The 16,677-nt window shown below is 45.2% G+C and overlaps 1 protein-coding gene across 3 annotated transcripts in view; it reads left to right on the top strand.

The window, feature by feature from the left end:
* Positions 1–16,677, top strand: part of KIDINS220 (kinase D interacting substrate 220) — a 55,799-nt gene that overhangs the window by 10,909 nt on the left and 28,213 nt on the right. For all 3 annotated transcript variants that reach the window (XM_056856903.1, XM_056856904.1, XM_056856905.1), the window contains exons 10-18: positions 1,216–1,314; positions 1,837–2,014; positions 4,083–4,247; positions 4,570–4,749; positions 5,333–5,498; positions 6,662–6,813; positions 13,392–13,681; positions 14,223–14,363; positions 16,196–16,439. In XM_056856903.1, coding sequence (XP_056712881.1) covers positions 1,216–1,314; positions 1,837–2,014; positions 4,083–4,247; positions 4,570–4,749; positions 5,333–5,498; positions 6,662–6,813; positions 13,392–13,681; positions 14,223–14,363; positions 16,196–16,439 — 1,615 coding nt within the window. The remainder of the gene's footprint in view (positions 1–1,215; positions 1,315–1,836; positions 2,015–4,082; positions 4,248–4,569; positions 4,750–5,332; positions 5,499–6,661; positions 6,814–13,391; positions 13,682–14,222; positions 14,364–16,195; positions 16,440–16,677) is intronic.

Here is a 16,677-nt window from a genome sequence, read left to right on the forward strand (position 1 = left end):
TATCATCAATTGTTGTAGTACTCTAATTTTAGTGACAGAGGATAATAGGTATTCCTGATAAAATCAAGGTGAAAGCAACAGCTTATCTGTGACAACTCAGAAAGAAATTTGCTTTTGATTTCTGTAGTACAGGGGTGGGGAACCTTTTTCCTGCCAAGGGCCATTTGCACATTTATGACATCATTCAGGGGCCATACCAGGTGTAGATCTCCCGGTGGGGGGGAAAGAGGCTAGGGTTGCCAGGTCTCCAGCCACCACCTGGAGGTTGGCAACCCCAGGGGAGGCCAAAAAGAGAAGGCCTGCCCCCACTCCCCCTCCCAGGCGGAAGGGCAGCCAGCAGTGGGTCCGAGCAAACGAGGTGCCAGGGGGGCGCAGCCCACAGTCGATCTGCAAGGGAGGAATGAAAACAGAGAAAGAGGAGGAGGGAGGGAGAAAGGGAGAAAGAAATGGAGAGAGAGGGAGAAAGAAAGAAAAGGACGAAGGGAGACAAAGAAAGAGACAGAAAAAGGGAGAAAGAGAGGGAGAGAAAGGAGAAAGTAACAGAAAAAGAGGAAGAGAGAAAAGCCTTCCCCCCCCCACACACACACCCGTGCACGCTGGCCCCGCGCGACCGGGCCCCAGCCTCCCCTGCCCACACACACACACACACACACACACACGCACACACGCACACACGCACACACACACACACGGCGGCGCACAGAGCCCCGTGTGACCGGGACCAGTCTCCATGCCCTCTCCTCCCCAGAGTCCAAAAAAGGGCCCCCCTGAAGCCCAATTGGCTCCTGCATGCATGCTCTGCCGCCGGGATCCACCAGCCTCTTTCCCCCTCCCTCTCGCTGCTCAACAGCCGACAGTCGGCGAGAGGAGGTCCAAAAAAAAAAAGGGCGCCGCAGCACCGCTTTAAGCCATGGTGCCAGGAACACTCTCTGGGAGGGCCACCCTGCGCCCCGCCTCTGCAGCAGTGCCCCGGAGCTCCCGAGGGCCACAAAAAATGTCCTCGGGGGCCGCATACGGCCCCTGGGCCTGAGGTTTCCCACCCCTGCTGTAGTACATTTCAGTTCATGTAGTGCATTTTAATGGTTTAAAAAATGTTGGAATAAGGTAATAGGGAGCAGTTCTCACCATTGTTACAAAATTAGATTCGCTCGTACTGGACATACTGCTGTAGACATATTGCTGTTTTCAAGAAATATTTCAATTCTTTGCTCTTAGGATGGAGAAACACCTCTTATAAAGGCCACCAAGATGAGAAATATTGAAATAGTAGAACTTCTGCTTGACAAAGGAGCTAGAGTTTCTGCCGTAGACAAGGTAAAATCTAGCTGGTGATTGGTATGTGTAAAGTCAGTTGAAAACAACTGGCTGAGGGCAGGCAAACTTTTTTTAAGCATCCTTGGTATGAAAGAAAAAAAGGGTGTTTGGTGTAGGCATGTATATAAGTTCACTCCGCTAGCAGGCTGTCTGTTCACTTTGATTCTAAATGGAAGATGTAAAGGCCAGGCCTCTGTTCTAGTGTGGGAAGGGTGGGACTAGGGTTGGTGAGTGATCCCCCACTCTTACAACTGCCCTCCAGCCAATAAAGATCAGTTCACCTGGAAAAAATAGCAGCTTTTGCAATTGGACTCTGTGGCATTGAAATCCCTCCTGTCCCTAAACCTCGCCCTCCTCAGGCTCCACCCCAAAAACCACCTGGCGGTGGTGAAGAAGGACCTGGTAACCCTAGATGAGATGGAGCATTTCAACTTTCGAGTATGTGCATTGTTTTGTAATTATGTGTATTGTTTTCACAACTTTGTGCATTAATGTTGTTTGTCCTGTTAACAATTGCTACAGAAAGGAGATACTCCACTTCATATTGCTATTCGAGGGAGAAGCCGCAGGCTTGCAGAGCTGCTTTTAAGAAACCCTAAGGATGGCAGGCTGCTTTACAGGCCCAATAAAGCAGGAGAGACACCTTACAACATAGACTGCAGCCACCAGAAAAGCATTTTGACTCAAATATTTGGTGCCAGTGAGTACTGATAGTTATTTGCCTTAATATGCATTTGATCTAACCTAATATCCTGAGAATGTCTAGATGTGGGAACTTGGCTGCATTTCTGCAGCCCTCTGAGCCCCATGAAAATCTGCTCCTGAGGGGTGCTGCTACCCTTGGAAATGTAGCCCAGGGGCAGGAAGTGGACAGGTGAAACTGCTGGAAACTCTACTCTCATCCCCACTCTTGCATAAACAGTGCCAGGGCTCCTGTAAGGGTGGGTAAACTTAATTTCCCCATCACTGTACACACACTGTTCCTGATGGTCTCCTGATCCTCATCAGAGTTCGTAGTAGACTGGCTTTAACCCGGTGTCACCTAGAAAAGAAAAACATAAACCAGGAGTTCAGTAACTGTAACACAGGGGGAAATCTTTTGCTCAATAATTTTGCAGTGTGCATGTGTGCACTCTGTTGCGGAAAACCCGGGTTCGAGGGGGAGGAAAAGAGACCCAAAAAACCGTTATCAAGAAAAACAGTTTTTATTCCAGCTGGACACCCAGTTGCTTTAACAAGCGAAATAACTGAGCCCCGATTCTACCGGGGAGAAGACATTTATCCAAAACCGTGCTCTGACAGGGCCACATCAACATTCCGTGGTTATCTGGTTGTTTAACATTGTCTGGAGCTTAAGAGCTCCAACAGCTTTTTTCCCAGTTTTCGATATCATACAGCGTTCACCATGACTTTCCCTGACATTTCACCTAGTAGCATACACACAGAGCTAGCTAGCTTGTATCCAGGCAGACCTCTCCCCCTGCTGTCTTAATACATTATAATAATTGTACAGAAAAGAAAAGAGGTTATCACACACTATTAAATCAGACTGCTTAAGTGGATCTTCCATATTCAGGGGAAATCTATCTTGCTGTCTCAACTCACATATACATCCTCTTTTTTAAAAAAAAATCTGGGAAGACTGTGAGATCTCTGTAAAAGTTTCAGATTTTACTGGGCTCTTTGTTAAGTTTCAGTTAACTAATCTGTATATTAACTGTAATTCTTTAACCTCTTTTACATATAGAAGTCATACTGATTAATGTCTCTGTATTCTTTAAATATGTAACAATTAGGGGTATGCACCATTTCTCCCCGATATTTTTCGGGTTAGCGTTTATGAAATGCCAAAATTTTTGAAAAATCCAGAAAACCTGGATTTATTGAAATTTTCCAGGTTAATTAACCTGAACCTGAAAAATACAAGGGGGGAGCAGGATATTTCAGATCAGCACTACTACCCTTCTCTGGGGTTGGGGGGGCAGTGGGAATCTGAAAGAAATCCACACTGTCCCCCTTCTCCGGAGTCCTCTTCTTAATCCTGCTGCCATTTTCCCTCCTCCCTCCCCTCTTCCCTCCCCCCCCTTACCTGCCACTGAAAGAAATCCATGCCACTCCCCCTTCTGGACTCTGGAGAAGGGGGCGGCGTAAACTTCTTTCAGAGGCAGGTAAGTAAGGGAGGGAAGAAGAGTGGGAAGGGGGGAAATGGCGGTGGGGCCAAAGCGACCCGAATAATGCCCAAAAAATTGTCATTATTTGTGATCTGCTTTTTCGGCTCCCTTTGTTGCCACCTTTTTCATACCAAGTAAAAAGTTTTTTAAATTTGGGATATCAATACGCACACCCCTAGCAACAATGTATACTCAAAATAATGAACTGTAAATCCTCAGTAAACTCATGCGGTGTCCTTCGTTCTGGACAGTGCTGACTTGATCCTTGTCAATTGAGCTTATAAAGAAGATTCATTAAAGGAGTGCCTAGCATGAAAGAAAGCTTGGGGTAAGAAGCTCAAGACAGGCTTTGTGAGGAAATGAGGATGTTTTAGTATGGAAATGAGGATGTTTTAGTATGGAAGGAGCTATAGATATACTTCTGTATGTTGGGAAGAGGAAATCAAGGTGGTAATAGAGGATGTGCCCTGGAGGGGACAGGAGGAGCCAGGAGTTTGTTTCGGAGGTGAAGTGGACTGGGTCGTGATTTGATAGCATTACATGAATGACAAAATATATAGGATAACTTTATGACACAATGCCTTTGTGATGTTACAGGACATTTATCGCCAACTGAAACTGATGGTGACATGCTGGGCTATGATCTTTATAGCAGTGCATTGGCTGATATTCTTAGCGAGCCAACCATGCAGCCGCCTATCTGTGTGGGACTGTATGCTCAGTGGGGGAGTGGGAAATCTTTTCTACTGAAGAAACTTGAAGGTAAAAGTTTTAAGTCTTTTCAGTGAATGTCAACTTAAATGTTAGTTGCTTAATATGTAGTCTATTTTATAGCTCTACCATCACAGTCCTGGTTTGTCCATTTGCTTATCTTTTATCTTGCTATCCTGGCAAAGGCGTTTAATTTGTCAAACCGTGTGAAGATGGATAACCTCAGTATAAGTTGTTTAAAAATGTTAGAATCAAAAAACCCTCATTCTTTTGGCATCCCTATACTGTTAATACTATGTCTTAATTTAAAAGGGATTAAATTAAGGGGAAAACATTTTTAGAGTTGATTTTGAGTATTCCCCTTCTTTTTCAGATGAAATGAAAACTTTTGCTGGGCAGCAGATCGAGCCTTTGTTCCAGTTCTCCTGGCTTATTGTACTCCTTACGCTTCTGTTATGCGGAGGTCTTGGTTTGGTACTGGCATTCACAGTAGATGCCAAACTTGGCATTGCAGTGGCACTAAGCTTACTGGCACTACTGTATGTATTTTTTAGTAAGTCTGCTATTAATGTTTCAACTATTAAAATAGTCTGTCAGAGGTAAATGGTATATAGACAACTGAATTGTGGAAGATGCAGGTTTCTAAGATGTGGTATGATGTAGTATAATAATTCAAATGGGGAAAAATGACTGACGGCTTTTCTAAAGGCTGGTCTAAAAAGTACAGAATTAAATGCAAATAGACATTGGGTTTAATCCCGTCTAAAGCTTCTGTGCAGGAAGTGTGACTTCCCTGCCTTCCCCCCCCCCCACTGCAGCATGAAATGCCCCCCCCCCCCATGCTGTCCTTGGGGGATGGGGAGACTTCCAGGAGCGCAGTTTGAAGGGGGATTTGGAAGGCTGCCACAGGAGGAGGGAACTGGTGAAAAATGCCCCTGCTTTTTGTGGCTGGATCTTTTCGACAGGATCCAAACCACTGACTTTTCATGTGTAGCAATACCCAAAGTTGTGCTTATATAGCTTACTGTGCTTTTTACGACCATTGCAGCAACTGTTGCTGTTTCTGGTTGCTCCTTTTTGAATCTCCTGTACCTGTTATTTAATGTCGAGGATATTTATAAGGCATCTTGTTTCAGCTGTGATATATTTTGGTGGCCAAAGAGAAGGTGAGAACTGGAACTGGGCCTGGGTGTTGAGTACAAGGCTGGCAAGACACATCGGCTACATGGAGCTGCTTCTTAAACTCATGTTTGTCAATTCTCCTGAGCTGCCAGAGCAGACGACAAAAGCCTTACCAGTCAGGTGAGCATAAGTTCACTCGCTCTTCTCTTGTGAATAATGTCAGAGATTGGAATTGGCTGGGATCATTGTCATTATGTGCTAGCCAATTTATTAGCAAACCAACTGTGCTGCCATTCATTTGTGTGGAACTTTTTGCCCCATTGGAAGTTTTGTTTCAATGTTTTGCTTCTGTAGCTTCAAACTTGATATTGAATTTGCTCTTGTGGCAGCGCTATATAATCCTTGGGTTGAATCCAGCGCAAGAGCTCACTGGAGGAGTTGGCAGAGCAGATCTTTCCCTGCCTTCCCCAAGCAGCCAGTCATTTATCTCAAAATTCCTCTCTGAGCATAGCCAGAGCCCCCTACTCATGGCTTGTGTTGGTGGAAAAGGGGGAGAAAGGCAGGGTTCCCTTATTTCCTGTCTATCCTGCGGTACAGTTTGTTTGCAAGGCTCTCCCTAGCTTCAGGGAGGAGTCTGAGGACAAATGGCAGACTGTTTAGACTGGTTCCATGGCCTCTACTGCTGGATCTATGTCATTCTTAACCTGTGCATATACTACTTGTCTGGGTTTACTTTGGATACTGAATCTTGCTGTGATACATGCATTTTGTTAAAATTTTGAAAGTTACTTGTCCATGTAAAACAGTGTGCAGTACTGCAGCCCAAGATAGATCTGTGCAGGCATATGTAAATTGGTAGGGTGCACCGGGAAGAAATTTCCTTCTAAAAATTTTCAGTAGCAAGGCATCCACCACAAACAACCACCAAAACCTAGCTTCGACTTGCACTAATGTGCAGTCCTGAACAGGGTGACATGCTCTCGTGTCTAGTAACTTTTGAGATTTGAAGGTTATCTTGTGATGGGGTCTATCATACCTTTTTAGGGAAAGTGGCAACTCATACTTCACAAGATTTAGCCCTTCTAGGAGCCCTGATTTAAAAACGCTATTGAAATAATTTATATTGTGATGTTTCAAAAGCTGTGAAATTAAGAATTGCATCACTAGCTGTTTAGCATGGCAAGGAGTGTCTGTTATAATAGGGGAAGGAATAATGGTTAAGGAATATTATGTTTATTAGCAGCACAGCCACTTAAAGACTTGCACCAAAATGGCAGAAAGCTACTTATGTGTGCTAGCTAAAAATAAGCTTTTTGATACAATATGTGTTTGTCTCGCTTTAGATTTTTATTTACAGATTACAATAGACTGTCCAGTGTAGGTGGAGAAACGTCACTGGCTGAGATGATTGCCACGCTCTCAGATGCCTGTGAGAGAGAATTTGGTTTCTTAGCAACCCGGCTTTTTCGGGTGTTCAAAACTGAAGAGACTCAAGGTAATTTTTCATCAAAATGCTGTTTTTTCTTTTCTTTCCTTTTTTTTTTGTGCTTTCAGTGTTTAATTGTACAAATACAACTTAAGGATTCGAACAAATAGAAGACAAGGAAATGCTTGAAATGTGTTGATTCAGCTGAAGTTGGAGAGTCAACTGCAAAACCACCCATCTACTTACTTACAGTGAATGGGATCTAAAGATATATACCGTATTTTTCGCTCCATAAGACACACTTTTTTCCTCCTCAAAAGTGAGGGGAAATGTCTGTGCGTCTTATGGAGTGAATGTGGGTCTTATGGACCCTAGCCCAGTCCATCCGGGACTCCCAGAGCCGGGCGGAGGGACTCCCGCCAGCTGGCTGGGCGCGCCAGAACAACGCGAGCCGGTGTTCCCCACCCCGATGGCCAGCTGGGAGGCGGGCAGGGCGCACAGAGCTGGGTGCATCGGGACAATGCGCTGGGAGGCGGGCGGGGCGCACACAGCTGGGCGCGTTGGGATGGCGCAAGCCGGCGTTCCCCGCCCCGACTGCCAGCTGGGGGGCGGGCGGGGCGCACAGAGCTGGGTGCATCGGGACAGCGCGCTGGGAGGCGGGAGGCGGCGTTCCCCGATCCGACGGCCAGCTGTGGGGGGGCGTCTTTGTCGCGCACAGCTTGTCTGGACTTCAGGAGTTTACCTGGTAGCAACTTCACACCACGCAGTTCTGCTATGTACAGTTTATTTACAATATTTACACAGAGTCCTTGGCTGTTAACATTCACAGCTCTGAGCAACAGCATGCTCCGCCAGCATATATATTTCAGGCAATAGGTAACTCACATTCACTATACAGACTTATATACACATTCATGACCAATCACAGTTCACCTGAGATGAGTCATTCTGGAAATCCCCATTCCTGGCTGTACAAACTGGATCAGACCAGCCTCATCACATGACTTATTTGTCACTCTGATCAGTATGATCTGTTTAGCAAACTGCAGACTAGGCATAACTTTGACATATGTTGACACGCCTCCCTAGTCAAACGTTTGTTAAACACAGCCATTTCTTTAAGTAATGAAATCTTTCAGTATTCAAACATTTCAGTCTCCTGGCTTAGTGCACACCAACCATTCTCATTTCTGGAGACTTGCACCCCTAGGTAATTCTTAATTGGGCCTAGATGTTTCCTGTCCAACCACCTGCGTAAATCCCCTCGCAACTAATCTTGCCTTATATTTAACATTCCCATTTGGCAAGGTTTTGAGTCTGTATAACCAACGGCAACTCAGAGTTTTCTTATCTGCTGGCAATTCAGATAAGGAAAATACTTCATTTGACACCAATGAGTTATATTCCGCCTCCATGGCTTGCAGCCAGGCATTTCTCTCTTCTGAGGCTAGACTTAACACATCATTGTAATCAGTTGGAACTTTTACAAATACATGGTTAGCAGTTACACCATACCTTTGAGGTGGAACACCTTTTGTAGATCTAGAGGACACTCTTGGTACTGCTCTCTGATCTGCACTTTGCACACTCTCAGAGTCTGCATGTATTGGTGACTGCACCTCCTGTTTCACTTCTGGCATGTTTTCAGAATCATCATTCATAGGTAACATTGCTGTAGATGGTAATTGGTTTGCATGTATTTTAGGCCAATTAGCATCCTCACAGAATGAAGCTGAACGACTGAAACTTAATGTATTTTGGTTATTTACAAAACGGTAAGATTTCATTCCTGTCTGATACCCCAGGAATGTCAACTTTTTGCTCTTTCACCACCTTTCCTACGTTGTTTCAGTGGTATATTAACCCATGCTTTACTGCCAAATATCCTGATATGATCCAAACTGGGATCTTTCCCATACAAAGCCTTGTATGGAATATTATTTGTGGCACTTGTCCAAATTCTATTTGAAATATAAGAAGCATTTTTTGCCGCTTCAGCCCAGAACATTTTTGGCAATCCAGCATCAAGTAGCATTGATTTTATCATTGTTTGCAGTACTCCTGCCTTTCTCTCTGCAACACCATTTTCTTGACTCATAGATACATTAGCAATTCTATGTTCAATACCTTGAGTCTTAAACCAATGAGCCATTTCACCAGACATGTACTCGCCCCCAAAATCACTTTGGAACTTACAAATTTTATGCCCCAATTGCCTTTGCACATTGTTAGCCCACATCTTTATAGTGTCACACACCTCTGACTTCTTTGCTATGGGATACACCCATGTGAACCTTGTGGCATCATCTATCAAAAGAAGAAGATATTTTCTTTTAGATATACTGTCTGGGAAAGGGCCTACCAGATCACTATGTACAAGATATAGAGGGGTTTTTGTCACTCTGTCACTCCTTGGTGCAACTGGGTGTGCCTTAGATTTACTTTGCTTGCACACATCACAATCCAGATATGTTTTGCACCCTTCAACCTTCTCTTTGCCCAGCAGGGCAAGAGTTTTATTCAAGGTACCCCAACCCACATGGCCAAGTTTTCTATGTAGCAAATGTATACATTTATGGTGTGGGTTTTTATTTAACACTGTTTGTGCTTTACCTGCCATGTTCTCTAGCACATACACATTATCCTTCAAATTCCCCACTGCCATAACTTTATCACCTTTGAGAATATTACAGCACTTATTTCTGAAAATCACACTGAATCCAGCAGAATCTAGTGCACTTATACTTAATAAGTTTCTCTCAAGAGAGGGTATACAAAGCACATCATTGAATGTATGGTTTAAACTTCCAAACATTACACTTCCTTCACAGGAAACAGTTGCAGAACGTCCATCTGCCAAACTTACATGACCTAACGCCGATTGATGTGAGTTCATTAGTAGCCTTTCCTCCCTCACAAATATTTGTGAAGCTCCTGAGTCAATTATCCAAGAGTCATTCAGGGAGTCTGGACTCACTCTCACCAGCGTAGCTTGCTGTTTGGTCACAACTTGAGTCTTTTTTCCTTCTCTGTATTTCCTTGCAGCAGGGCAAAATCTTTGAATGTGCCCCTCTTTTCCACATCTGTAACATCTCCTCACAGGTATAGATTTGCTTGCTTCACTGACATTCGCACAGCTGAGGCTTGTATCCTTCCTTATCTCTTGCTTGGCACAGCTCCCGGTCTGGCTGACTGCCAACTCCCGTTGCGTATATCTCGTCTCCTCTGATAATAACCTCCCTGTGATGTATTGCAGAGATAACGTTGCTGCATCCACAGATTCAAGGGCTGAGATAAGTGGGTCGAAACGCTCCGTCAGGGAACTTAAAACTATAAACACCTGGTCCTGGTCAGAAATCTGCTTTCCCCTCTGAGCCAGCAGTTGAAAATACGTGGCTAAGGTATTCAAATGAGCTCTAACACTCTCATTTGGCTCCATAGTCTTTCTATAAATCCTTCTCATCAGGGAAATAAGAGATCCAGCCGTGTCTTGCACATATACAGCCTTGAGGCTATTCCAGGCATCTTTAGCTGACCCCTGTCCCGCCACATGCACCAACTGGTCATCAGCAGCACTTAATATCAACGTGGCCAATGCCTTTTGGTCTTTTAAACTTTCCTCAGGCGTGGGAGCTTGTGGGGGAGATCCACATACGTCCACAATGACTCACGCTTAAGATAATGCTCCATTCGCAGAGACCACACAGCATAGTTATCTGCGGTCAGTTTATCAACCAGCAGGGCAGAAACAGCTTGCGCCATGATATCTTCTCTCACCGGCAGTAGCTGATTATCTTCCCCTGGTTCCTCCTCCGACTCTTTGTCAGAAACAACTGACCCGTCTGCAGACTGTACATCAAGGTCCTCAGCGTCGCTGGCCTCTGTAGACATCCAAACTGCTCACAGCAGCAACTCACGGCAGTAGCTCACCAACTCCAATAGAACCTCCAGCTCTCAGCGCAGTCTATCTGGGCCGATAACCCTGTCGCGCACAGCTTGTCTGGACTTCAGGAGTTTACCTGGTAGCAACTTCACACCACGCAGTTCTGCTATGTACAGTTTATTTACAATATTTACACAGAGTCCTTGGCTGTTAACATTCACAGCTCTGAGCAACAGCATGCTCCGCCAGCATATATATTTCAGGCAATAGGTAACTCACATTCACTATACAGACTTATATACACATTCATGACCAATCACAGTTCACCTGAGATGAGTCATTCTGGAAATCCCCATTCCTGGCTGTACAAACTGGATCAGACCAGCCTCATCACATGACTTAGCTGTCACTCTGATCAGTATGATCTGTTTAGCAAACTGCAGACTAGGCATAACTTTGACATATGTTGACAGTCTTATGGTCAGGTGCGTCTTATGGAGCGAAAAATACGGTATGCAAGAGATCAGATTGCGGAACAGATTTTTTCAGCCTCTGTAACAGAATCTGGATTCTATATTCCTTTATCTTCTTGCTAGCTTTCCTTTGGTCCTTTTACTTTGTCTGCATTCTTCTAGACCTGTAGCAACAAGAACCTAATACAGTAGTCCAGATATGCAAGCACCAGTACTTCACAGATCTACGGAAGTGTAGTTAAACAAAATACTTTCCTGGTTTTGGCCCAGTGCCTCAAATGGCACTTGCCTTTTTGTTCAGTGGTATTGTACTGCTGAACTGTTGCACAGTGGTTTTCTCATTACAGTTTCAGTCCCTCTAGTGGAAATACTGCTTCCTAGCCTGATAACCACAACCACATGATTGTTCACCTAAGTAAATAAAAATATTTGTTTCTTGCCTTCCTCTCAAAAGGCCCAAGGTGGCTCATGTGCAATGACTTCAGTAGTATCCATTAAGAAAACCAACAACACAAGTTCAAATAAATAACAATAAACCACTGCACATCCAACAGTGAAAAGATTCTGGAAAAACCATTGTATCTGTGGGACCACCTCTCCCGTTATACCCTCCCAAAGAGTGCTGTGCTTGACTGGGACCAACCTGCTGTTGATCCCTGGCCTGAAATATGTCTAGCTGTCCTTGACCAGGTCAGGGCTTTTTCGGCCCCAGCACTGGCCTGGTGGAACTCTTGTCGAGTGAGACCTGGGCCCTGTGGGACTTGGCTGAGTTCCGTAGGGCCTGTAGGACGGAGATGCTCCACCAGGCCTACGGTTGAGGACAGCAACAGTTATACATCACTTTGGACCCTCCAAGGACTTGTGCCCCCTATTTCCTTTGCTGCCTCCTCCTCATTCACACAATGAGGGGACTTTTTTTTTTGCGCCGTTGATCAAGATGAGGCTTTAATGGTTTTACTGTGTTTAAGTATGTTCTAAATAATTTATTTAATATAAATATTTATATATTTCTTGATGATAGCAGCCCTGGGCCCAACCTTGCTCGGAAAAGGGTGGGATAAAAAGCTTAATTAAACAGTCCAACCTAGAGATCAAAATAGTTGCATGGATAGAAGTGGCTACATTGGCTCAATCAATAAGAGAATGTAGTTGGTGAACATAGAGAGAAGGCACTTTTTTGGCATTGTGACAACTTCTTTCCAACCCAGCCTTATTACCTGAGAAAGTAACCTAACTTTCATTGTCATGGTCTCTGTGCAGTCCCACATGAGAACTCCATATGCCTAGACCAGCTGTAGAGAACTCTGTGGAAAGCTTCTAGAAACAGGGGACGTTCCCCCCCCCCTCTGACTTGAGCTGGGGCCAATGGTCCTAACTACCCAAACAGCCACGTGATGGAGGGGTGGGGGAGCGGCCATCCCTCAAATCTCTCTTTGTCACCATAGAGACAGGACGTGTGGAGAGCTTCCTCACGAGCCTTTCCTCAGAAAACAGTTTCGATTGTCATTGGTTGTTCTTGGCTCATTCTTCTTTGAATCGTGTAGGAGGTCATTGCACCTTTCTTTTAAGCTGTTTAGATTTTTCTGCCAAGTTATGTAATCAGTAAAGATGCTGAATATCTCCCAATCTAGCACTGACCATTGTAAAATTTTCTTGATTTCTTTTTCCAGCTTGTTATCAGTTGATACCTACCCCCCCCCAACATTTCCCTTATCTTTTTCCTCTCCAAAGAATTCCAAAGCATGTTGCCAAGCCTTGCTTAGTTGGCAGTAGAACAGTATCACACGCTTACAGACTTCTTCCCAACTGTGGCTATATATAGCTCGCAGGCCAGAAAGAGCTCTCAAGGGGCTGGATCCAGCCCCCAGGCCTTTTGTTTGACACCCCTGGTCTATTGAATGTGTACATATTGCTGTTGTTGATTTACAGCTTTTTCAGGTGAACAGAAGCCAGTCTGATTAGGCTGCAATCTCTTGGCGCTGTTTGCCTTTCATTTTCAAAATCCATCACTACTGTGCAGGGGGTCTTCCCCTTTCCAGGTATTCATCAGTTAAGGCTTCTAAGGCTTGCCCACATAATTCCTTAGAGATCCGTTGGAGAAAGTAATCAGGTCTAGAAAAAAAAATTATATTGTTCAAATATGCTCCTTAGTCGAGTTGACCTGACTTATGTTGCTACTGAACCTCCAGTTTAGTCTCGCTTTTAAAATAGATTTGCTAAATTTGGTATTTATGTGGGGTTTTCCTGCAGAGCATAGAAACGTCCTTACCAGGTGTTGGTTTTGTTTCTAGGTAAAAAGAAATGGAAGAAAACCTGTTGTCTGCCATCCTTTGCTATTTTCCTCTTCATTTTGAGCTGCATAGTTGCTGGGATCACTCTCCTGGCCATTTTTAATGTGAATCCTGAGAACATGACCGTGAATGCGATCCTGATATCGTTTGTATGTGTTGTGGGTTTGGCCTTCATCTTGAACTGTCGCACGTGGTGGCGAGTAATGGATTCAATCTTGAACTCCCAGAGAAAACGGCTTCATAGTGCTGCTTCAAAGCTTCACAAACTGAAAAGTGAGGGGTTTATGAAAGTAAGTATAAGCATGTTCTTCACACAACAAAAGACAGCCACCATTTTGAGGTCAATTGTGTTTGTCCAAATTGGAATCATAGGAACCAAGCAGTTCATTGCTCCTACAATTTTACTTTGGTTTACAGTAAACTTATAAAATTGACGATTGAACAAAAGAACAAATGTTTAGCTGCAGTCATTAGGAAATTGAACACATGAAGCTCCCTTATACTGAATCAGACCCTTGGTCCAACAAAGTCAGTATTGTCTACTCAGACCGGCAGCGGCTGTCCAGGGTCTCAGGCAGGGGTCTTTCGCATCACCTACCTGCCTAGTCTCTTTAACTGGAGATGCCGGGGATTGAACCTGGGACCTTCTGCATGCCAAGCAGATGCTCTACCACTGAGCTAAAGTCCCTCCCCTAAATTAGTAAGCAGCAGCCATCTAAATTACATAGAAGAATGTGCTAACAGTCTGTTTTAAATGTTAAAAAAGCTGTGTGTGTCATTTAAATGAGGTTCTTGTTTTTAAAATTTCACAATTATTTTTAACCCTGATAGGTTCTTAAATGTGAAGTGGAGCTGATGGCAAAAATGGCAAAAACCATTGATGGCTTCACTCAGAATCAAACCAGGCTTGTGGTGATAATTGATGGGCTGGATGCATGTGAACAGGACAAAGTTTTGCAGATGCTTGACACAGTAAGCCAAATTGCAAGATGTCATAGTTCCGCTGTACACTGCATTGGTCAGGCCACACTTGGAGTATTGTGTGTAGTTCTGGAGGCCTCACTTCAAAAAGGATGTGGACAGAATGGAGTGGGTGCAGAGTAGAGCAACGAGGATGATCAGGGGCCTGGAGACCAAGCCCTATGAGGAAAGGCTGAGGGAGTTGGGAATGTTCAGTCTGGAGAAGAGGAGGTAGAAGGGGGGACTTGATTGCTCTCTTTAAGTATTTGAAGGGCTGTAACTTAGAGGAGGGCGGGGAGCTGGTTCCTGTTGGTAGCAGAGGATAGGGCTCGCAATAATGGGTTTAAATTATGGGCGGAAAGGTACTGGCTGGATATTAGGGGTTTTTTTTGTTTGTTTTTACAGTAAGAGTTGTTCAACAGTAGAATCAGCTTCCTAGGGAGGTGGTGAGCTCCCCCTCACAGTCTTTAAGCAGAGGCTGGACAAGCACTTGTCAGGGATGCTCTAGGCCAGTGGTTCCCAACCTTTTTCGAGTCGTGACCCCCTTTTACAATTGCCAAGTAACCTGCGACCCCCGCCACATTTGTCATCCTCAACATTTAGTCTTTCTTGCCAGGAGGTCATAGAATCAGCATTGCTGACAGATGGCCATCTAGCCTCTGCTTTAAAACCTCCAGCAGTTTTTATTTATCGCATGAGTGTGTGTACAGACTCAGTATATACATTTCTCCTTCGTGTATAAAAATACACCACACACACATTCCCAGCCAGTGCCAGCCAGCTGCCTACCCAGACAGTGGGTGGGGACTGTCGCGCGGAGGGCTCAGCTGGGCGCGTGCTTCTGGCGGGTTCGTGCCCGCGCGCCGCCGCAATTGCTGCTGCCGCTGCCATCTCAGTCTCGGTGGTTTTTTTCCCTCCTCCTCTGCCGCCTCCTCCTCCTCTGTCTTAAGTGAGGTCACGGGTGGGCGGTGCGTCAGCGGCGGCTTGTGCTTGCTCCAGCACCGGGGACAGCCGGAGCGCCCGACTGGGGGGGGGATGCAAGGTAGGTGGGGGGGAAGGACGTTTTCCCGTAGACAACTTGCAAAACGGGGGCGGGGGGACGGGGAGAGGCAGGCGAAAATAACGTGGCGACCCCCCAGAAAACACTTCGCGACCCCCTTGGGGGTCGTCACCCACAAGTTGGGAACCACTGCTCTAGGCTGATCCTGCAATGAGCTGTGGGTTGGACTAGATGGCCTGCATGTCCCCTTCCAACGGTAGGATTCTATGATCTTTTGAGATGCCCCCTAAGGAATTTGTTTGGTATGCATTGTCGGTTAAGCTTTCTCAATAAAACTTGGGTGGCTGCAGTGGTTGACAGTTGTGCCACAAGTCAAGTTCAGAGTATGTGAGCGTGCCATTCCTAGCTTTCTCTAGTGCATGTTCGCAGCGTGTGATATAACGCAATGTAAGGCCAAGGCCAGCAACCCCTCCGTGCTTTGCCTCAGACAGCAGTGTGGACTTCACACTTGTTCAGGAGAGTGGCAGAATCTTGCCACCTGTGCCACGTGGCACCCTTATTGCAGTCTGGCCACCCATGGGATACAAGCAGAGATGTCCCTAGGGCACAGAGATTCAGTGTGACCACCGTGGCCCCTGCGCTTCTACAAAGGTGGTGCCGATATCCTGGGTGATGGCTCCTGTGAGGGAATGCCTTCCAGGTGATCGGTCGTCATTTGGAAAACAGAATTCTCACAAAGCTGGGGGAGTTGTCTTGAGTTCTGCACCCCACCCCTCCCCGAACAGCCATGGAAACAATTGCTCGTATAATAACTTCTTTCTATATATATTTTTTTCTTTCACAGGTTCGAGTCTTATTTTCAAAGGGCCCTTTCATTGCTATTTTTGCTAGTGATCCACACATCATCATAAAGGCGATCAATCAAAATCTGAACAGTGTGCTACGCGATTCAAATATAAATGGGCACGATTACATGAGAAATATAGTCCATCTGCCTGTCTTCCTTAACAGCCGTGGACTCAGCAGTGCTAAAAAGATGATGGTAGCTTCAACCACAAATGGAGATATTCCGTACACTGATGGTTCAGGTATGGGTAGAAGGATGAATAGCAGGTCTAAATTCCAGTAGTTTATTTTATCGTTTATATTCTGCTTTTCTCTCCAGTAAGAACCCAAAATGGCTTACAATGGCAAGAAAAAAAATTACGACAGAAACGGTGGGAGGGGGGCCTTCTGAACAAAGGTCTTCCTCTCTGTTTCACTGCAAAAGATCCCCCCCAGCCCTAGGCTGTGGTTCTCTTACCATGTACTGGGTATTCCCAGGCC

The sequence above is a fragment of the Euleptes europaea genome, chromosome 10 (genome assembly GCF_029931775.1).
Source record: "Euleptes europaea isolate rEulEur1 chromosome 10, rEulEur1.hap1, whole genome shotgun sequence".
Lineage (NCBI taxonomy): Eukaryota > Metazoa > Chordata > Lepidosauria > Squamata > Sphaerodactylidae > Euleptes > Euleptes europaea.